Source organism: Ambystoma mexicanum, chromosome 8 (assembly GCF_040938575.1).
Source record: "Ambystoma mexicanum isolate Mex_15411 chromosome 8, UKY_AmexF1_1, whole genome shotgun sequence".
Classification (NCBI taxonomy): Eukaryota; Metazoa; Chordata; class Amphibia; order Caudata; family Ambystomatidae; genus Ambystoma; species Ambystoma mexicanum.
This window is the reverse complement of record NC_090929.1, coordinates 1,125,819,962-1,125,842,850: the sequence shown is the minus strand read 5'-3', so window position 1 is coordinate 1,125,842,850 and position 22,889 is coordinate 1,125,819,962. Positions and strand designations below refer to the sequence as shown.

Genomic DNA, 22,889 nt, shown 5'->3' with positions numbered 1-22,889 from the left:
TTATGTACCTCCTTGTTCAATTTTGAAAACGTGGATGGAACGGCAGGCTTATCTCCGAAAGGTTGTGGATTGTTGGTTAGTGGTAACACAGCAAAAATACAATTATTACCCAATGATAAAAGGGACTCTCCGGTCAAGGTTGGATACAAATAGCTACTTTATTATTGTCACAACAGACAGCTCTAGTACGCTACAAAATACAGCCCACCTTGCAAAGGAATGCAGAGGACAGACCGTTTCAACGAAGGAAAACGGATGCACTCTGGATACTGACAGGAGGGTAGTCGGTATAGTAATTAATTGCAATAGTTCAAGGATCAATTCGTCATAAAATGTCACTAGGGGCTCAGATCCACATTGTACCGTGTGCTGAAGGGGTTCTTGGTGCTCTACAAGGTCGAGTCGGTTTCAGGGCGCTTTGCAGCTTCTGCGACAGAGTTCAAGATGGCAGACAGCTGCGAGTATCAAGTGGCAGGCAGTTCGGCGAGCAAAGCTGGATGGATGGCGTCAATCTGGCCTACACAGTGGCTCAGGGTCAGGAATCATTGTCTCAGTGCTGGTCAGCAGTTCTGAAGCACTGGTCGACGTGTCATGGATGGCTTTAGCGAATGTGGCATAACTACAGTCAGCAGTGCAGTCAGTGCAGCTCGAGGGGTCCGACTGGCTCGAAAATGTAATTTAAGATGGACGCCGGTAGAGGCTTGTCGATGCACTCCTCCTAGCTTCTTCAATGGGCTTGTGTCGTCATTTATGGCGGATTACACTAAGCTCAGAAGAGTGTTGCAGTTGGCTGCCTTATCCTTGGTTTAGGGTTCAGAGACTCTCTGGCACTTCGCAACTAGGAAGCTTGATGCAGAGTCTAGCAAGGCATGCTGTTTTCTGGCTGTGCACCAGTTCTCGAGCTTCTGGACGGTGCTCTGGATTCAGTATCCCCCTCTGTTGCCTGGGAGATGTTTAGGGGAGGGATCTTGCTTCCCTCTTGGAGGGCCTGGTCTTCCTTCACTGGCGGAGGATGTTAAGGCAGACTGTACCTTCAGCCAGGGTCCAATGCTGAGTTCTTCTTGTTACTCCTTGCAAAGTCTTCAAATGATCTGCTCAAAAGAGGGGCTCAGCCTTCTTTTAAAGCCAAATGGACCACAGGGATTGGTGTAGGCTAAGCCTACCTTAATGAACCAATCCTGGGTCCCCACCAACAATCTCCTGTATCCGTGATGTCATAACCAGTGTGCTTTGCAACAGAAAAGATAAAGGGGTCAAAACATGTAATACTAAGTCGCACCCATCTTCCTGTCTGTTGTAGATCAAAGAGTCTCTCTTGTTAAATGAGCTCTCTGTGGTTCCTTATTAAAGTGACAGGTCTTCCTATAAGGTGTGTCGAGAACAGACTTTCTGGTGCTGTCAAGCCACATACTCGTACCTTCTGAATGGGATCCCCCTACGGGGATGACTGCTATAATGCATGCAGCCCCCAACATGACATTTAACTGCCAATCAATACTGAGGGTGGGAGCTGGCTTCGGGTTGACACGGTGCATATGAAATGGTGTTGGGGTTTCCTGTCTGCTTTGTTAACCTCTGCAGCCAGGCCCTATGTGGGCCTGTTTGAATCAAAATCTGATTAGTTTGCAAATGCTGCCACCGGCTACAGGGATCCAACAAAGGCGAGGGTGGATCCATGGAGCCTTTTTTATTTATATAGGCTGGCCATGGCAGGGCAAAGCTTTGGCCCTCCCCTTTCTGGAGATGCATTGTGTACTCCACCTGTCAGATCCAAACTAAATATGACAGGGGGGACTGTGCCTGTAAGCTTTGTCCACCCAGAATAGACAGGTCTATGCATATGTTGTGCGGTGAGCATAGGCAAATGTGTGCAGATTAGCCCCACACATTTCCAGAGGTTGATCTACCATCATTCAGTTTCATTTAACATTTCCAAAAAAGCCCAGACAAGTGCACACCACCATGCGGATAGTCGAAATTCCTCACAACCAGTCTATAGAATTCTTCCCTAAAAGGTCATTCTTAAAGAGGCTCTAGCGATGCCTTGCATCAGTCTATGTAACTCTCCAAGTGTGATTTGTATTTCTCCTGCTTCTTCAGAAGTCTCTTTGATTCTCTTTATGTGGGAATAACCTTTTTTTCTGGCCAATTGTGGCTTGATTTACTTTGCTCTATTTGCCTTTCATTTAGCTTGACTTGTTGAATTTCTTTAATCTCAGATTCACCATGATATTTCCTTTTTATATTTTCTTTCTCTTGTACATATGAGCTTCTAGCTCTCCTCGTTTCAGAAGGTATTATTATCCAGGATTCTTTTCTCTTTATGTCCCCATTATTTAAATGTGTTTCTTGAAAAGGGGTACTTTATCTCGTGGCTTTTACAGAGACAATTCATTTGTTTAACATACTGATTCCTCCTTGGCTGCCTGTTACACCTGTTCTCCCCGTTACTTTCTATTATGGGGGAAAATGCTTCTGGCAGTCTTGTTTCTTCAGGATCCCTTCTTGGGTCTCTGACCGCTGTAAAAGGCTTCAGTGTTGTGCTTCTCCTTTAGTTCTCTCTCTTATGCTGATTTGTTGACAAGGCGTTGGACACCCCTTATCCTTAGTCCCACAGCGGTATCAGTGACATTGGAGGGACTGACTGTCCACCACATGCTTCCCATGGTCTCGCCATCACCTCTGTTAGGGCTCCTGCCCTACAGAATTCTTCAGTCGTACTGATGCCTTATCTTTGGCGTCCCTGCTTCTCTCTCTTTGTTTCCCATCTTTGTGTTTCATGTGTGGGGTTGATGCTGTTTTTCTAGCGTCCCAGTGTCTAACTATGGGTTTCTTCTCTCTGGCTTTCTTGTGTTGGGCTGGTGCCATATCTCGGGTGTCCTGTCTTTCTCTCTCAGGAGTCCTTGTCCCCAAATGGGGAGTCTCTCCCGGTGCGGTCCCACTTGCCTCGACCCCTAGGGAGGGTGTTGCAGAGCGGGCTCACCTCTCTAGCCTCACAGGGAACTCTCTGCCTTGCAGAGAAGGTGCAGATTCCCTCGATATAGGTTCACTGGGCTGTCGCTGTGAGAGACTCCCATCTCTGGTTCCAGGGCTTGCTAAACACTCCCTAACTTTACCATCTGCCTACACTCTTCCATGCCCCATGGCAAGCTCCCATCCTGGATGTGCTCTTCTTTCCCCCTCTGTCTCCTTCCTTGTGTCTAACTCCTGACACCTCTTTGACACTCTGTGCGGTGTGCTCTTAACTCCTCCCTACCCTAATGGTCCATCAATTGCAGGGCATTTCTGCAAGACATTCCCTTTCTGTCTCTGCCTCTCTGGGATGTTCACCTGCCCTTATCCTTCCTTAATTTCTGTGAAGTCTTTTACCTTGTGCTCAAGCTCCCCTTGCTTCTCCACTTTTATTTTCACCTGCCTGGGGTATCTTCCCCCTTTCATATGCAGTGACTGTAGCATTCATTACAAGTACCCTCCGATTATGGGGTAATTTCTATTTCCACATACATGACTGTTCCCTCATTCCCCACACCTCTCTCTTTTTGTTGGTTCTCAATCACTTTTGTTCCAGCCTTGGCCTCTGGGACTTTACCCATCATCTGGGGTCAGTCTCAGTCTCTCTCTCTCTCTCTCTCTCTCTCTCTCTCTCTCTCTCTCTCTTTCTCTCTCTCTCTCTCTCTCTCTCACTTGGGTTTCCATCTGACCAACCTCTGAGATTTATCGCTCCCTAACTTCTGGGATAGCTCTCTACCCATCCTCTAAGCTACCTTTCTACCGTTCTCCCAAACGTCTGGGGTAACTCTGCCACCCCTGGGAACCTCACTCCTCCACCTTCCACTGATGTTCTAACGCTTCTCCTTCCACCTCCTATGCTACTTTTTACTACTACCCTCCTCCAAAACATTCTCTTCTTCTCCTTCAACACATTCCTTCTCCTGGCCTCCGTTCACTGAAAACCCCCACACTACCTGGTATTTCTGTGATCTTCTTATACTAGTCCTGCCCCTGCCCCGGGGCTGCTCTTAATTAAATCGGTTTCAGATAAGTGATGTCTGTACTCCAGACCTGTGATTGGTCTGCGTTTCATTCTTTCCATCTGTGGGCCGAGGTTTCTTCTTGGTGGGCACCATCTTGCATCTCTAGAGTCCACATAATCATAATGGCATCATCTGGCGCTTAGTCAGTCCAGATTGTTCTATTTGTAATAAATGCACACATCCCAGGAGGTCAGTGATAATCGGCATGTATTTGCTTTAGAATTACCACAGTTATTCAAGTAATAGATGTAGTGATCAAAGAACTCCTAACTGACTTAATGAGATATTAAAAGCTTCTCTGTGAAGCAGTATGTATTTATGCATGCATGGCCTACTATTTGAGACAAGCATATACTACTGACAGGATTAACCACATATCTGCATCACCTAGAAGGTGGTGCAGCTAATAGCTGCATACCCACTGCAGACTACCTGTTGCACTCCCAGGAGCTGCCAGAAAATGTATCCAACCACTTTACAGACCCAACTTAATTTAAAATGAACTGTCTTCAGGACTTTCGGAGAAGACTAGCTATCTGACTGCACAATTCCATTCTATGGCTAACTACCAGATGGCCGGGCTGAGTGTTGGGTCATTTGATAGTGCAAGGCATTCCAATGGACCTTTGCAGGCAAGAACCAACTTTCCCAACAAACAAATATGAGAACCCCAAAGGTCACTGGGGAAATGAGGAAATCCAGCTGGTGCTGCAAGGTCTGCTGGATCTCCGACACTCTAACTGTGACAAATTTGAGTATGCTACTCCAGGAATGGCTGCAACTCATTCCAGTGGTTTGTGGAACTCATCACTGGGTAGGGGCAGCCACTCAGGCTGGCACCGCAAACATGGGCAGTGATCCAAATGTATCTCCAGATTTCAGTCAGATCATGGTCCAGTACTGGAGGCTGGTACTCCTCGAGGAGCTTGTGGAATGCTGCTATAGAAATGGGCTGCCACCTTGCATCTATGTCTGGAGCCACAGACCCTGGTTATTTACCCCAAAGTGCCTGCAGCCCTCCTGGAACTGTAACTTGGACCAGTTGGAGCTTTTCTTCCAGGAGAAAACTGGGAATTCCCCTGGGACTTGCAGGACTCTGCACTAGGTAGGGACTGCCTTCTTGGGTGGGTGGTTGCAGCCTTCAACCATGGACAGCATCCTGAAGCCAAGTGCTGCACCCCAAATGTGTTTGCAGGACTGCAGGAGTTCTTACAGTGACACATAAGACATTAACCCTCCAAGGTAGAGTGGGGCTCCATGCTGGGCTTGTGGTAGTTATGGTGTGCTAGGGGCTGCCACCCTGGGTTGGTAGCTGTAGCCCAAAGCCAGGAAAAGATCCCCAAGTTTGCTTGCAGGATTCCTGCAGAGATAAGTCGGATCTGTAGAGCATTTGATGTCCATCTCACAGTTCCTACAGTAATCTGCAGAAAGGTGCATGACAATTATTGTAATCTGTACCCAGGATGACGGGGAGGTCTGGTCAAATGTATTTTACCTCCTTATAGACCTAACTAGAGATAAATGCCAAATTTTCCTTTCTCAAATTGTCCAGAGCAATCCTTCCTTGTGGTTGTACTATTCATTCCTAGGTGCACCATGTATTCCAGTGGGAAAACCTGCCAAGGCCCTGCACTTGCATTAATAGATATCTAACTTCCACGAGTTGGAGCCTGCTCCCCAGATGAACACATTCTTGTGTAATTATGTTGTAGGTTGGGACAGCCAATTTGGGTCAGCAGCCAGAGCTCTGGTCCACAGGCATCACCGCTTGGTGAAGCATTCGGTTATCAGGAGGTGAAGAAATGTTATCGATCTGCCTTTCGGAAGGCTATGTTGACACAGTTAAGCAAAGCTGGCCCAGAGCAGGTGGGTAGGTTGAGTTAAGGCTCCATGAGATGAGGCCTCTTTTGAGGTGAAAGGGTGCTCTATGAATCTGCTTATACGTACTGTGACAAAGTCCCCAACTTAGTTCTGAGGATTTGTTGCCGGGTGACACAGGAGATCCCCTAATAATCCTCTCTACTCTCCCTTCACATGGAAGGGGACAGTGGCAGGAGAACTCTATGCAGAGCCCCTTTTTAGGTGAAAGAGCCTGAAGGTCTCACCATCCAGACCGAAAAGCCTTGAGAAGGAAAACAAGCATATCAATTCATTGACAGCCCTCTTCACATTCAACACTTAACTCCACTCTTCCTACTGCCAAAGATCCAGCGGTAGAAAATAACGAACAACTAATGCCCAGAGAGATTCTCCCCGAGCCTTAAGTTCCCAAATATGATACAATGCTGCCATTTTGCAGATTTCCAGCAGCATTTATACTGCGAATACAAACTTACCAATACCTTTGTCTACTAATAGTCTTCCATCAAGAGTGATACACATTTGTGAACGGGATAGTGAGGGGAATTTGGAGAGAAGTTTGGAAAGAAAACAGCTCAGACTCCAGAGGAGGAGGAGTCCACTACTGAAAATGGCCTGGAGGTCTTTAATGCGAAACTGGACAGTTAGAAGGCTGTTAGAAGGAGAAAGTGGGAGGAAGATAGTAAAGACCTTCACGAGGAGAATGGAGATAGTGAGATGAGGAAAGTTGAAGCAGGCCCGTTTGGGCCTGGGCTGATGTTAGAGACGGGTGGAGGCACGAGCACTGGCGGGGAGTTTCCTTCAGAGCAGAGAGGTAAAGTAGTGGACTGAAACCATTGGAGGAAGAGATAGACCACAAGATTCAGCCCCGAATCAGACCATATCCTGGCCTCTGATTCTGTGCCATCTGCCAGTGGAGCAGTTTCCATAAGAAAGGGAAAAATCAGAAGAAGATTTAAGTGCTTTTTAATAGAAAACTTAAACTTCCAGCTCTACGTCTTCCACCTTGACCAGCTGAGAGGGCCCAGCAGCTCAAGTATGAACCTTCCTAGAGACTGTTTTCAGAATGCGGGAAACACTGAAACAAAAAGATTGAGAAAGTGAAGTATTTGGGAAGCCCTGGGAGCCCACAAGACCAAGACTCTGGAATCCATAGAAACCTGCAGAGGGCACTATGGGAAGATATGCTCTCTGACATCTGGAACCTTTGTTGAGCACTTTATTTCCCCCCTAAGAATCCCTTCCCTCCATTAACTTTCCCTAGACACAACCCAGACCCTGCAGAGACTATCCACCCCGACCATTCTAGTTAATTAAGAATAGTTTGTTGTTTTGGCCTTTCTTTGTGCATTTGCAAATAAGAACAATCTTTGCACTACAAACGTTTGGTGTGGCTAGTCTGTTGATCCTGCCACTATCTGACCACACATGTGCATACATGCATATCTTTGTCCCACAGGTGAATTTGGTAAACTGTCACACAGGGAAATGTCATAGATACATGATGTGACAGTTTATGTTCTTTCAGCTCAAGGGGTCAAACCACTAATCAACACTTATGGTCCTCTCGACTCTTCACATTCCATGAATTAGTGAAAACTGGTTAATGGGATTCCTCAATTGTATCTGTCAGAATGTGCAGTGCACTTCTCAATCAATAACCGACTGATATTCAGATATCAAATCCTACCTCTTTCCATACTATCCATTCCCCACCACTGGAGTGCTACGCTTATCCATTATAGCTCCACAAGACCACAACCCATAGCAACCGTAGCACTCTATAAGATGACATACATGAAGGAAAGGGATTCGGAAATGTCCATGGTGGTGGACCTTTCTAGGTTGGTTATTTTTGTGTGTTTTTTATGTTCTTGTAATGCTAATTATGTTCTCCGGACTTGTTGACAAGCTTGTTTTATGAAATCATTGCAGAATAGGATGTGTTTCCACACTTAATTTGATCTTTTATATGAGCCTACAAATGTTTCACAAAGACAATTCTCATTGCATCCATACCAATATTATCACCTCAAGCTACAACTTTCTTTGGGCATCTCCCAGCTGCCTCTCAAACTCATCAGAGGGAGGGGAGTCTGCCAGAAAGAACTTGGGTCTTTTTTCATTTCTATTAAAGATGTCTTGTAACCTTTCTTTCATGCATGTCCCTTTCCAGGCATGCAATCACACTGCAGGCGTATTGTCAATGCCTAATATCCAGATTTTTGCCAAAGAACTTTCAACAATGTTAGCAGTAGAACTCCGGAAGAAAATCTCCAATAAGCCTGCAGGTAAGGCCTTGCTACTAACAGACTGCTCTTCTGAGGCTAGTGAAGTTGTCAGAAGATAACTATAGGATGTTACCCTATTAACACTTGCAGTGCATGTGCTCTATTATCCTGACAGAGGAAGCTCGGCTTGCCATACACCGCTTCTTACAGGAGGGAGGAGAGCTGGAAAAGCAAGGGTTCCTACTACTGAAATCCATCTACATCCTCTCTCAGACAGACCAGGTACGTTATGCAGGCGGCAAGCATGAGAACCATACACCTTCAATCTCAGAGAAACCAGGCATGAGATCCTGGTACCTTTTTGACCAGATATTCAATCCAGAGAGGTCGGTCATTCCCAAAACAGATACATGCAGTTAACTTAATTTTAAATGTCTATCTCTCGGTATGAATGTTCTTCTTCTTGTTCCTGTTTCAATTTCTATTACAGGTTGTGTTAGTATTATTCTGTCTGTTATTCCATGTCCACAAACTCATTATGGGGCAGGAAATTGACTCTTTGTAGTTCCATCTCTTCAGCTGCAGGTTTCTTATTTGGTATCTCGCCATGGGCATGATTGTGCCATCCTGACTACCCTTATAGGTGTTCAAGTATTGACAGTGTTTTGGGGGACAGGCAAAGAGTGTATACCATGGTCATATTCAGGACACTGGTTGATTGGCAGTAGTTTTAGGTGACTGCAGCTATTTTGAGCATGGTTATGGGCAGTGTTGTGATCTGTGTGAAGAAATAGCACAGTGAATACTATTTGGAAGAAGGGCAGCTCCCTAATCAAGGTGATGTGTGTACCTACAAACACACGGAGAACACGCACTGCAGCAAGTGATTGCCTGGCTCCTCCACTTCTCCTCCAGGTTGCTACATTTTCATCTCCCAGACAGATGCATAATGAACTATTTTATGCTTGGTTATAAATCCTCGAATGCCTTTTCCTTTACTTATGTGTAATATGACTTAGACCTGTCACAATCAGAAATGTGTAAGTTGTCACCTCAGTCACTCGTGCGGTGCGCATGGCTGGCAGAGTCGCTGCAAGACACCAAGTGTCACAGATCTAGGACTAAATCCTAGATGTGGGTCCTGAGCCTGCTCGGCCTAGAGACCCACGCTACTTACTCCTCACTGATGATGCCCCAGGTGGTCCTGCCCATTCTGTAACGGCTTGGCAGGCTGAAAAACTATGGTCTGGGGGATTGCCCAGAGCTGTGCCCGTGGTTATGATTTATTCAAAACCTTCCAGCCATCACCTTTTGGTTTTGGGCTAAATCATTGTCAGTGTGGTTTCACTTAATTTTAAGCAATTGTCACACAGGTAACTTAAGTGATCTTTTTTGTACTTGTAGCACCAGAAGAGGATGTCTATTAATTCTGTATTGAGTCTTCCGTGAACAATACGAGCCTCCTGAGCTCACAATGAGAGTTTATTTTCAAGAAGATATAATTAATACAAAATCATTTGTAAATGAGGGCCCATAATAGTCTGCCAGTCTGGCTAGGTCCTATTTGATAACAGACTGGGGCGCCAAGATATTGCAGGCTCTTCCTTATTGTATCTAAAGTTAAAAAAGGGTGGTTAACTTTCACATTTGTGTGAAACAAATTCACCCCTGCAAGGAAGAATGAGCAGTACCATCCCAGGATCACTTGGGTGGTTCTACTCTCAAAATATCTTATTAAATGTTGTGTCAATAATGAGTCAATGTATTGCATTTCACAACACTACATTCGGAATGGGATAAAAAGCCATAGGAAGTATAGTCCATTCTGACGAGCAACATGTGACAACATAATATACCTCAGATGGCATGTTTTGCAAAGTATACTGGAACCTTTCTATGCAGCAGTCGTATCTGTTTATGTATGAGAAAATTGTGCACCCGAAAAACTGAAAAACCACTGAAGCTGTGTCCGACACAATGCGCAACTACCAAACCGGGAAACATTCTAATCATAAATCCTATGCCTGTAGAAATGGCACTAGTTTTAAATATTGTAACAAGAGGTTTTCACACAAGTTTTAAATTCTGTGCCAGGAGATAGAACTCGTCATTGGCCCTATGCTAGCCGGTAACATAAAAGAACCAGAATCAAAACAACAAAACTGCAGGATTGGATGAGCTACTCAAACATGCCATCGGACAACTTCGGAGCTCTGCTCCCACCGTCAACATGATCTTCGATTCACTTACCGCTGCTTGGAACAGTGAGGACAAACAAAATAGGGAAATTATTTTATGAGGTTATTTTCTGATTTATAATTATGTTGCTTTGGTGGTTTTCATTCACTGGTGTTCCCTCTTTAGCTTGGTGAGTTAAAGAGACATGTTTTAACAGTTTCTTACATTCTAGGTGATATTCTGTTGTTTTTATTTCCTATAGGAGTGACTTCTAGAGTCTCACTGCTATGTAGGAGAATGCTAATTCCCCAAATTTTTGCTTTACGTATTGTTTCGGTTCGAGGTCGAATGTCATTGCTGGACCTTAGTATTCTTGTTGGTTTGTAGATGGAGATTTTTCCTGTATGAATTCCGCTCCTTGGCCGAGGATTGCTCTGTGTGTTATGCAGTGATTTGAAGAAGATTTGTTTTTGACGAGTAGCCAATGTAGTGTTCTAAATGCTGATGTGATGTGCTCTCTCTTAGTGAGTCTGGGGACTAGTCTTGCTGCTGTGTTCTGTATTCGTTGTAGTTTTCTCATAATGCATTCTGGCATTCTAAGATCGATACTTTTGGTGTAGTCTACTCTTGCCATGACGAGCAAGATGACGGCAGGTGCTCTGTATTCGGACGGTGAAGGACAGGAGTATCCTCTTGATTGTGTGTAAGTGGTAGAAGCATTTCTTAACTACTGTGTTGACTTGGTATCAGGTATTAATATTGCCACATATATGGTCGCCGTAAATAATATTGCCGGGAAAATGTTGTGGTGATATTATTTGGGTGACCATATATATGGCGACGGAGGCAACAAAAACACTTTTTTTTTTAAATAAATAAATCTTGGGGTTTCGGGGGTGTCCCCCGCATGTTCCATGCAATAATGTCGCCACAAAAAACGACCATTTTTCGGCGATATTTTTGCATGGCGATATTTTTGTGGCAACATTATTACATGGGACCGTTGACTTGTGGTTCCATTGTTAGTTTATTGTCCGTTAGTATTATGAGATTGCCTACCACTTTGGATGGTTCTGGTGGGTTTCCCAGTTTGGTAAGCCCTGGAAAGTGGTGATTGTTCACCGGGTTGTTGGGTACGATAATGTTTTCTATTTTATCCGGATTGAGTTTAAAGCTGTTGATGCTCATTCAATGGTTTAATTCAGTGAGGCAGTTTGTAGGGGTTGGGTTTTGTTCTTCGCTGGTGTTGATTTTCTAGATGTTTTGAGTGTTGTCTACGTAGTTGTAGCAAATTAGGCTGGGTTTTTTATGAGGTTAATCTACGGGGTCATGTAGATGTTGAAGATTAGTGGTGATAGCAATGAGCCCAGTGGGACTCCACATGTTGTTTTACAAGGTGCTGATTTGAACAGTGCTATTCTGATTGTTAGTGTTCTTTCAGTCAAGAAGGATTTTAGCCAACAGAGTGCTGTGCTGCCAATTTTGATACCTTAAAGTCTTTTGATGAGTGTTTTGTGGTGGACTGTCGAAGGCTGCTGACGGGTCGAGTAGTATTAGTACTGAATTGACGTTGGAGTCTCTGTTGGTATTTAGATCATCCCATATAGATAGTAATGCAGTTTTTATTCCTCTCATGGGTCAGAAATCTAATTGTGCCTGGTCTGGTATCCAATTGTTGTCTACATGTTCCAGGATGTGTTCGTAGATGTAGCTTTCTAGTAGTTTCACCGGTTATGGGGTGTTTGAGATTGATCGGTAGTTGGTTAGGTCTTACGTGTTTCCCGGTGGATCTTTAAGAATTGGCTTGATGTATGCCAATTTAAAGGCTTGTGACGTAGTTCCTGTTGCTAGTGAGTGGTTAAAGAGGGTGATGAAATGTTCTGGAGGTGTTTTCTGGGTGAGGGTAATCTTGTATATGTCTGGTGGGCAGGGGTCTGCTGGAGAGCCGGCTCTGTTGCTTTTGCTCACCAGGCTGTGGAATGTTTCTGTTGAGATCAAGGGGCGGTGGTTCAGTCTAGAATATGGTTCCGTTGTTAGCTAGTTCAGGTGGTTGATGATGATTTTCGGCTTGCTCTCAATGATTTACTGGATGTTTTTGGTTTTGTTTTTGAAGTGGTCTGCATGTTTTTGTGATGGGTTGGTGTGTTGTTGCATGCTGCTGGGTTTCTTAAATCGTTTGATGTTGAACATCTCTTTCTGGGTGTTGCTTGAGTTTCTGATCCTTTCAATGTAAAATGTCTTTTTTGCTTTGAGTATTTCCGCTTTGTATAGTCATAGCTGTCTTTAATATGCATTTTATTCAAGTGATATACTAAACCATGTGTTTTTCTATGTGTTGGTATGAGGGAGGGGAAGAATGCTCCCGCCAGAAATACTTTACCATTTTGAACATAGTAGAGCATTTCCCAAAGGGTCCTTTATATTGGTGGGGTTACAAAGAAGGGATGGTAAAAAGACCACTTGAGGGTAGGGGAATGATAGTGCATAGAATTAGGGTGATTAAACAGGTTGCCATGCAACATTTTCAGTAATGTACATAATACAAAGAGATACCCAGTAACAAAGTATAGAGAGAAATTGATGAAGGGGGTACTGATTCTGGATAACAGCAGAATGCACCTTGTAGATCTCTTAAGAGCTAATTCACTGACCTATGTAAGGAATTCATGGTGGAAAAAGTAACGACAGACACAAGTGCTCACAGTTCAAGGGTGTTTATTAAACCGTAAATGCAGGGTGTAAAAATGCCTAACCTGAATCTAAGATGGGAGCAAGCTTCGACCATCAAATGAAAATTAAAGCAGCCATTGTGACGTCTTCTCAAAGTAAAAAGGCCTATACTAAAAAAGAATATTGCCAAATCCTTACAACTTATTACAGAAAGAGTGTGGGATAGGGCTTTTAATAAAGAAAGAAGTGTTCACAAATAATAAGTCACGATGTGAGGTTTTGAGCACGAGCCGACGGTTCCGTTCCAGCTATCAGGTTCTTCGATGGTTGTCTCCTTTCAATGAAAAGTCTCTTGCCTTCTAGGGCCTGATGTGCTCAACAAAACAGACCAAAAAAAAGTTCCTTTTCAAATGGGCTTTGGGTGATGACTTTTCACCCCTGGATCTCCCTCGGTCTGGCTCGGATCCAAATGCCAAAGGGACCATCCACATCCCCTGGTCTTACCTTACTTCTTGCACTCACTAATCTTAATGTCTTTTCAAACAATTCACTGTGGACATCCCTCGATCGGGTTAACTCCTGTCAACACACTGTTCATGGGACTTCAGGCTTTGTCCCTTCTTGTTAGCATCCCTCCGCTGGGTTCCCTTTTGCCAACCTTTACAACACACTGTTCATGGACTAATTTCACCAAGCAGGATTCATTTCCCTTAGCTTCACAATCATCTGTCGGTCAACGACTTTCGACTGTACAGAGGATTTTACAAGACCCCTTTAGGACCACTTTGACCTCTTTCTGACCTCTTTTTGCCTTTTTTTCAAGGCCTTCTGGTTACGGTAGTTTCTACCATCGGGTAATCGCCCAGAGTTTCCTACATGAGCACCCACTGGTGCCGGACTCCTCTGTTGCTGATTATCCCCCTTTTTTATCACTGGCTCCTTACAGTTCAAATTAGCCATTTGCTACTTTTTAGAAAACATAGTTTGGTTTCTTATCAACTGTCCCATCGACTCAAAGGCTGCGATGAACCGCTTGGCTTTCTTTCTATTTGGAGTCAAGGTTGGTACCACAGAGACAAGCATCTCTCCCCAGCTTGGTAATCAGCGGAGGAGGGTCTCCTGTACCGTTGACATATGCTGCAACATACGCTGGCTATTGTTTGCAGTCTTATGATTCCATCTGCAGGGGTTTCACAAGCCTTGTTCGGAAAGGGCAAGGTTGCTTCTCTCCTTTTCACCATCTTGGTATGCGCCGTCTTTCTTCTCCTCTTGAACTGCTGTGCTGTGTTTGCTCTCACGTCGTGCTGTCTGCCTTGCTTGACCTGTGCTCTCGTGCTCTACCCTTTATCCTTGTGGGGAAGGGAAAGGGCCGCGGGTGTGTGTAACTCTGGTCAACTGCCTGACCTTGCCTGACCCCCGTATTGGGACATGTCAGGTAAACGGCTCTGGTGTTAGTCTGTTGTCTTTCATGTTGTGCAAAAGTGTTCATGTTGGAAAAGGGGGCGGGCAGTGTTTTGGAATATCCTACGTGGTAGGATGGGGAAAAGTTGTTGAAAGAAGGGGGGTACCATGTCCCACCCATCGGTGTCCCACTCCCCAAGGACCCCCCACCCAGGTGATCCTCCTTCACTGGTCCACCCCCCAAGAACTGGATCCAATAGCGATGGCCGTGTCCTGGCCATCTGGATGACAGATCCCTGTGTTCAAGCTAGGGAGACACCTTCAGGTTTCTCACACCTAGCAATGGCAATGTTTTTGATTTCTGGGGTTTGGGTGTTCCAGTAGAATTCATCAGGATAGAGAAGCCGAAGGCAGGCCAGGTGGTCGGAGGACAGGTAGCCCGAGTAGTGCATGAGGGCGAGGAGTGCGAGGGGCGGACTAACTGGAGGTGGAATTAACCTTACAGGGGTGACATCAGTGTAGAGACTTAAAGATGTGGAGAATGGATTTGAAGAGGGGCCAGCATTGCATGGATAGGATTACAGCATGGAGTAGCCCATCTACTAAGAATGAACACTTACTAACAACCTGTTTTTGTGATGTTCCCACTCAGGAGGGTCCACAAGCATTGCATAGCTCATTGCACCTTTCACAGAGAAGAAATGTCCATTTGCATCTCAGTCTGGTCCCACCCACAAGGACAGTCAAGCAAGGACATGCTAGGCAATAATCATCTGAACAAGAGTACTAACAGCAAACCCAGACATATGCTTCTGCCTAGTTCAGTGTCATCAGTGAGGTGAGGCTGTGTCTTCCTGAGGCCCGCATAACAATTATCCACATCTGGATTATCATTGTTACTTGGGGTAAAACCCCAAGCATTCCCCATTTGCAGAATTATGAGAGCCCTTCTACTGAGACCGAACACAGCCAAATAACCTGGTCTAAGGCAGGTTTCCTGCTCAGGAAGGTCTACAACCATGTTTTAGCTCACTGTACAATTCACAGGGGAGAATAATCCATTTGCATATCAGTCTGGGTGATCTCTTAACTGTGTCTCTTGCAAGAGCAAGAGTTCCATGTCTTCAAGTATTCCAAATTTGCAAAACTGTGGGAGCATCTCTAATGATAATGAGCATGGCCAAATAACCAGTTCTTTGGGATGGTTCTCTGAGTAGATAGTCATTGAGAGTCTTCATGGAGTCTTCCCACCCTTCACCATCTTTTGTTGCGTTATCCGTTAAAGATCACATATCCGCGGCCTGGGCCACTATGTCTCCTGCAGCTCCTGTGCACCTCTCCTTGCCATTTCCTTCTTAAATAGGGGATAAAGCCATCTTTGTATCCTCTTGGCAGAACTGCAGGATATTTGGAAAATGCTTTCTGTTTTTGATTTTTCAAGGAAGTGCTCCAGTGATCATACACATATCCCTTCTTTTGGAGAGTTTCGTCAGAGCAAGATTTCATAGTATTGCACCACACTGTTCAATAATGCCAATGCCTATTACTGCAGGACTTAAAAGCTGACGAAGGCTGGCATGAAGCACTATATATAAGAACACTTATTATTATGACTATTATTGAGGCTTTTGTTCAAGTTGCAACCATTATTACCTATTTGCTGCTGATATTGTGGATTTCCATGAGTATATATCTCTGTGTTGGCTACCCCTGCCCACCCCGCCCACTCTGTGCTCTGCCATTCTTGACTTTCACATCTGGGGGACTTTGTAGTATCAGAGCAAAGAGCTCCTCTGTGCATACTGTCACAATGGCCTCTGTGAGAAACCTGAAGGTGTCTCGCTAGCTAGTCCCCAGGGATCTGTCATCCAGGTAGCTAGGACATGGCCATCGCTATTGGATCCAGTTCGTGGGGGTGGACCAGTGAGGGAGGATCACCTGGATGGGGGGGTCCTTGGGGAGTGGGAGTGGGACACGGACGGGTGAGATGTGGTATCACCTTTCTTCCAATAACTTTTCTCCATCCTACCACGTCGGCCATTCAAAAACACTGCCCCGCCCCTTTTCCGACAGGAACACTTTCGCACAATACGAAAGAGCAACAGACTAAAACCAGAGCTGTTTACTTGAGATTTCCTGATGCACGGGTCCGACAAAGTCAGGCAATTGACCAGAAGCACACACACCCGACGGCCCTTTCCCTTCCCCAAAGGGATAAAAGGTGGAGCACGAAAGCACACTACAAGCAAAGGAGAGCGCACAAGGAGACAGCTATCCAGATCTGGCAGTTTAAAAGAAGGAGAAAGGCAGAGGGAACCGAGAGGGTGACAAGGAGTGAAGTGACCTTGCCCTTTCCATCTCAGACCCGCAAAGCCTTCTTAAGAGGAAACATAAGACTGCAAACAATAGCCCAATTGTGTTGCAGCAGATGCCAGCGGTACCCGGAGCATGCCTACGCTGATAAGCCAGAGCGAGGGCAACTCCTGGTATCGGCCTTGACTCCAGGGAAAAGGAAAGCCAAGCGGTTCATCACAGGTGAGTCGAAGGGGAAACTGATAAGAAACCGAACTGTGTTGAATGAAACCTGCAAAGTGACAGATTGAGGAGAGTTCAAAGAACTGTGAATAGTATAGGGGATACCAGCTGCAGAGCGGACCGGCACCAAGTGGTTGCTGACTCAAGACACTCTGGTTGATCCCATGTTGATTAAAACTACAGATACCAGAAGGCTGTAGGAGAGCCGCCAAGACAGGGCAAAGTAGTCATATAGGAGGTCTAGCAAAATTTCTGTACAATCGAAAGTGTTAAGAAGGCAAGGGAAGTGAATCCCGCATCAAGAAGAGAAAACCTGTGAAAAGTAAAGGGGAGTGAATCCCGCCAAGTTGAAATGTGAATGTGAAGTGACAAATGTGAACCCGAAAGAGGGATGCTGATAAATAGGGGAAAAGTCTGTTTGCCACCTGATTCTCCTTTAGGTTGTCACTTGCCTCCTTTTACCTCCAACTGTGCCTGGCTTTGGGGCCTTCAGACCCATTCTTTTTCCAGCATACACTGGAGGGCCAGTGAAGATTATATGTGGGCACGTGGCCTTTTAGGATTTTCACATTGAAGCGAGTCAGAACATCCCACAATGACGGAGTTGCAAACATTCCATACTGTAAATAAGTGGTTACTTAAGTTCTTCTTTTACCAGTCATAAGACTTGCCAAAGTATAGAATCTGTTTTTTTCCGCTAGTTTTCCTAGATGAACACTTTGGCCATTTTAAAACTGTGCTCCTTTTGCACAGTTAGGCTATAGATCACTGGGAAGCAAGGACTATGCCTTATTGGATAATACAAGGAGTATCCTAAAGACCCAGGCTAAAAATACTCCAATGGTCCACATTACCTTTTACATTTCCGCAGCCACTGGACCTGGTGGATCATCACATCCTCATCCATCAACTCTATAGCTCACTGGGTATCAATGGGGTGGACTCGACTGGATGGCCTTCCTCCAGTGTTCCTTGATCGCGTTTGTTTTGCCCTTTTATCTCTCATACAGAATTGTCCTCTTACAGAGTGCTCTTCTTTTCCCTGGCTTTTTTGATGATTCCTCTAGCAGGCATCATGAAACATTTCCACCAACATTCTAGTGCTATGCAGAGGGCTTTCCACCTGTGTGTGAAGACCAACGATAACGTCCTGCCTTGAAAACATCCAGAGCTTTTGCTAGTTAATAATTTATGCCTGCATGCTTCAAATACTGAAATTCAGTTATTTGGCACAACAGCCCTTCAGGCCTTACCTTTTTTTTATGGCTAACAACCCTTGGGATACTACCGAACATAGTGAATTAAATATGAAACCTGTAGATGATTTTAATCTAACAAAGTTCTCAGATTGGCTACAGGCCTTTGGTTAAGAGGCAATGTAACCCCATTGGCTTCTGATGATGTATAACATTCAATTAATTCAAAGTCTTTTGTGTAACACACCAAGCCAATTGAGACAAGTGACTATTTATCTCTGATAAATCGGATCAAGGCATTCACTCCACTGCGGATGTTATGATCCATTTTTGAAAGAAAACTTTGAATGAACGGCATCCATATAATAAAGACATATAAAGGCAGGACCTTATCAGCATTGAGTCCTAACCTCTGCAACAATCTTCCAATCGGTTTTCAAGGTGAGGAAATCCACATCAAATTTGGGAGTGCACTGAAGGTCATGGCCCCATTCAGATGTAGAGGCTAAACAAATGTTTTGTATGTTAAGCATTGTATGAAGACCCATTGACACTTTGTGTATGTTCCATCTTATTCTAGTCTTTAATGATAAACGTTTTAGATATGAATTGCAAACATGTTCATGCAATTGAGAGATTCTCTCATGAACGTCACCTTAAGGCTTGTAAACATAGTTACTGAGACATTTGTACTGCATATGTTTCTACCATCCCCAGATGCCAACTATTTTATCATATGTTAAATACATGCAAAGTAGATACATTGAGTTGGTTGCAATATCTGACAAAACTGTTGTTGAGTGAGTATTGCATGCACTTCCTGTCTTCTATGCTCTCATTTCGTAAAAGCCCTGTGTTGCTTTGGTTGTAAGATACGGCCAACAAATGACTGTCTACATTTTTCATAAATTTTTGAAAGGCTACGCCTGACTACCATTTTCATTATTTACATAATTTGGAATAATTTTCAGAATGTAGAGTGAAAAAACAAAAAGGGTAGCAATACACAAAACCCTGATTTTGATGAGTGTGGTATTGTGGAGGTAAGTGTGGGTTTTGTCGGTATGGGTGTTTTTATGATTTTCTGTCATTGCGTTTGAATTTGATTAAGAATGCAGATTAAAAGTGGGTGTTCATAGGCTGTTGGAGTCAGTAAATAACACATATACATGGGCTGTTTTGTTCCACATTTACAGACAAGCTTCCTCCATTACTGGCAATTCATTTGTTTTTCGTTGGGGCTGCTTTAACACATCTGTTTGAGTCCATTTACTTACAACAGGGTTGTAAAAGAGCCTCGGAAAGCCCCAGTGCTCATGGAACAGACATGATGGGAAATCCCATGTCCAATGATGGAAATAGTCAATGTAAATGACAAAGTTATTCTTTATTAACAACCCATATAAAGCATTGACAGCAGTAAGCACACAAGTCTCCAGAGCTGTCCTGGTTCTCCAATGCGACACATAATGTTTTACCTACAAAATACGTCATAATTGACATCACATCACAATCTTGGTTACAAAAACCTATCGGGTCAAGGGAATGGTTAGGGAAATTGTCTAAATATACGTTATATACGAGTTAGTCTCTTCATTGGACACGACTATCTGATGGCCCCACCTTGGACCACCCCTAAATTGATAAAGATATAAAAGACATCATCTTACTAACAGGTAATTGACTACTGTAACAGCTCCAATGCAACATAATTTTGAGACTTGTGATTGGTCGGCCTTGGTTTTACCAACCTTGAAGTCTTGGCAGGCCATCAGCACATGAGCAAAAATAGTGGTAAGGGAAGCGACATCAAGGAGCTGCATCTTCCAATTTAATAAAACACCATCCCTGATATCCTAGGCAACAAGCCAGGACTTCTCGCTTTGACCTTGGCCTTGTCTGACATCTCTGTTCTGAGAATATTGAGGGAGTGAAGGCATGGGCCTATCTGTGCATGGAATTAATGAATGGACACTGTTCTCCAATTATAAGTCATGTGTGAGAAGACCACGTTTTGGATTATTCTTCTCGACTTTTGGTACAAAGGTTTTAGCTCATATTAATACAGATGTTGTTACCCTCTTTGGCCACTGGAGACTTGGTCGAGCTATTCTTAATACAATATTGGGCTTTTAATAAACAAGCACCTGGCTTTCAAAGAATGTTTGCTCTTTTGCTTAATCTAAGATAAATGCTCCTTTGCTTAATCTTAGAGAAATATGTCTTACACTTGAGAATTATTATCTTCTGTTCTTCTTCTGGGTTATGCAAACCTCCCTTTTTCTGCCGTAACCTTGGAGAGGGGCCACGCAGCCACTGTCTGGCTTGCACAGGTCTGTATTCCAGCTAATTCAACACGTTGAATCTCCCTGCAGCTTCAAGGTTTCTTGGATGCTTCCCATTCACTATAATTTGGCTTTGTCGTCCATTTTATTCAAAATGGCCACTCGTTACCATTGCATTTCTATGTTAAGAAAGCTATATATGTTTGTGTTGCGTTTCAGCATATACATTGATTATGTTATGTTCCTCGTGTCTTTATGGTGCAGGTAATATTCTTCATGTCTAAATTCACATTTGACCTAATGTCTGTGTTTCTTGAGTGCATATCTGCTTCATGTCTTGTATCTACGTGTGTCAGTTTGGCAGTGATGTCCCGTCTTTTCGTCACCTACAGGTACAGCATGTTCATTTCTCCTTGAGTTGGCAGATTTATCTCTTCTTCGATTGTTCCAGGAGAAGGTCGGCAGGGTTGCCTAAATGAATATTTGTTCTCGTACTTGTCGTATAGAGGGGCAGACGCCATAAATGATGTACTTCTCTCGTTTCTCAGATATGGAGGCGGGGAGGGGCCGATGCCATCAATGATGTATTAATTTGCCTTTCGACAGGGTATTCTTACTTTTGAAGGAATTCTGCTTCAGTCTAACGACCCATGTGCTCGGACGAACACATGGCTTTCACCTTATTGAAAAGCGTTGTTTGAAAATAAACACTCTTCTAAATGAAGAGAGAAAGCGTTTGGTGCAGTGACATGGGGAGAAAGGGCTTGGGGGGCGGTAGATGCCAATGTCTGCAATGCAACAATACTGGGCCCTTTACTATTCTGCAGTCATTTTGAATTTACAGTTTAGTACAAAATCCACAGCCCTAAACGTTTAAGCCATTGGGCTACGGATTATTTAAAATGAGAGGCACATATTGCTTGATGGTATTATTGCCAGGCTGGATTAAGCATCAGCCATGTTCTTGGCTATTTTTGCACTAGAATTATGAATTTTCACATGGTCTTTTTCAGACATATGTTTTTAAGTATGGTGTGAGTCTTGTCATACATAGGATACCATACCATACACAATCTCACCTCAACATCACATGAGGCCTCCCAACCAAAAACACACTTATGCTCAGTGACCAGTCTCCTCAATCTGAAGCTGCCAACAGCACATCACAGCTCTCTTGCTCTTCTCCTGCTCAATCCGACTAACAAACCCCACCACCCTCCTTAAATTGCAGATCCGCTAGAGCACTAAGAGACCACGCAGGTGGCAACAGTGCGAGGTACAAGAACCTTTAACAGAACATAACATATGTGTTTGTCATGGTGTGTATGAATGTGAGTACAGTAATGTGTTCATTGTTAATTAAGTTGATCACTATGCCAGGTTTATTGTACACTGATGTCTTTTGATAATCTGATTACATTGATTCTATGTTTCTGCATAATTGTAAAATGTCATTAAAATTTAATTTTCATGTTTTTGCAAATAATTGCCGTCTGAATCTTGTTTCATTCATTTTATTTAAAGGTTTTCTCTGTCTAAGTGAGCAAATGCTCTAGTTTTGTTTTGTCTGTTTGTTTATTGGCACAGGATCTTCTTTGGTGTGCTTCAATGCAAGTATAAGAAAACACACCACATGCTACAAAAAAGTCAATATTTTTCCAGGAGCCAAGCCAGCACGAACTAGCCCAGCAGAGATATCACAGAGCAGACACCTGAGTACTAAATAACTCTTCCATGCTTACAGAAAAGCGGCTTTCGACTTGCTAGGCCATGATCGCCTCCTTCACACCCTGAGTCACTCAGGGAATTGTTCCAAGGAGGCCATCGAGTGGATTAAATCCTTTCTCTCAGACCGGTTGTCTAGAATTATTCGACCGGGGAGGATAGCTAAGCGGAAACGTGCTCGCCTTGTAAGCAAGACGACAGAATCCAAAACAGGTTCGATCCCCGGGTCCGCGCTTAGAAACCTCTGGGTATTAAAGCGTGTTATAAATACGCAACTAAGACAAAAAAAAACAACTACTACGCAACTAAAAACAAACAATTCCTGTAACAGCGCCTCGATGCCTGCGGGCTGTGTGAGTGCTTTAAAAATGCAAATAAGTAAAAATATGAAGCCATGTAATCGGCAACTCCAATTGGGTGTGGTGCCATCCAGGATGCGTGCTTGTGCCCCCTGTTGTTTAATCTGTATTTGAGACCGCTCTGTGCACTCCTAGAGGACTCTGGCATATTTTTTACAAATCATGCTGATGATACACAGCTTGTACATGAAGTCAGTGGTAACTACGCTCTAGACTCCTCCAATCTTCTTAGCACGTACAACCTCATTGAGGTTTTGATGTCTAGGAACTGGCTCTTCTTAAATGGGAACAAGAAAGAGTGTCTCATCTTTGGGTCACAATCATCTCGGTCTAAACTGATACCTGACTTCAAACATTTTCAAATAAAAGACTACCATTGCCATTCAAAGTAAAGTGAAAACAATGGGCATCAATT

The 22,889-nt window shown here is 43.9% G+C and overlaps 1 protein-coding gene across 4 annotated transcripts in view; it reads left to right on the top strand.

Annotated features, from left to right (window-relative positions):
* The window catches only part of WDFY4 (WDFY family member 4), a 1,820,746-nt gene that overhangs the window by 165,898 nt on the left and 1,631,959 nt on the right, over positions 1 to 22,889 (top strand). For all 4 annotated transcript variants that reach the window (XM_069611160.1, XM_069611162.1, XM_069611161.1 and 1 more), the window contains 2 exons: positions 8,071 to 8,185; positions 8,301 to 8,407. In XM_069611160.1, coding sequence (XP_069467261.1) covers positions 8,071 to 8,185; positions 8,301 to 8,407 — 222 coding nt within the window. The remainder of the gene's footprint in view (positions 1 to 8,070; positions 8,186 to 8,300; positions 8,408 to 22,889) is intronic.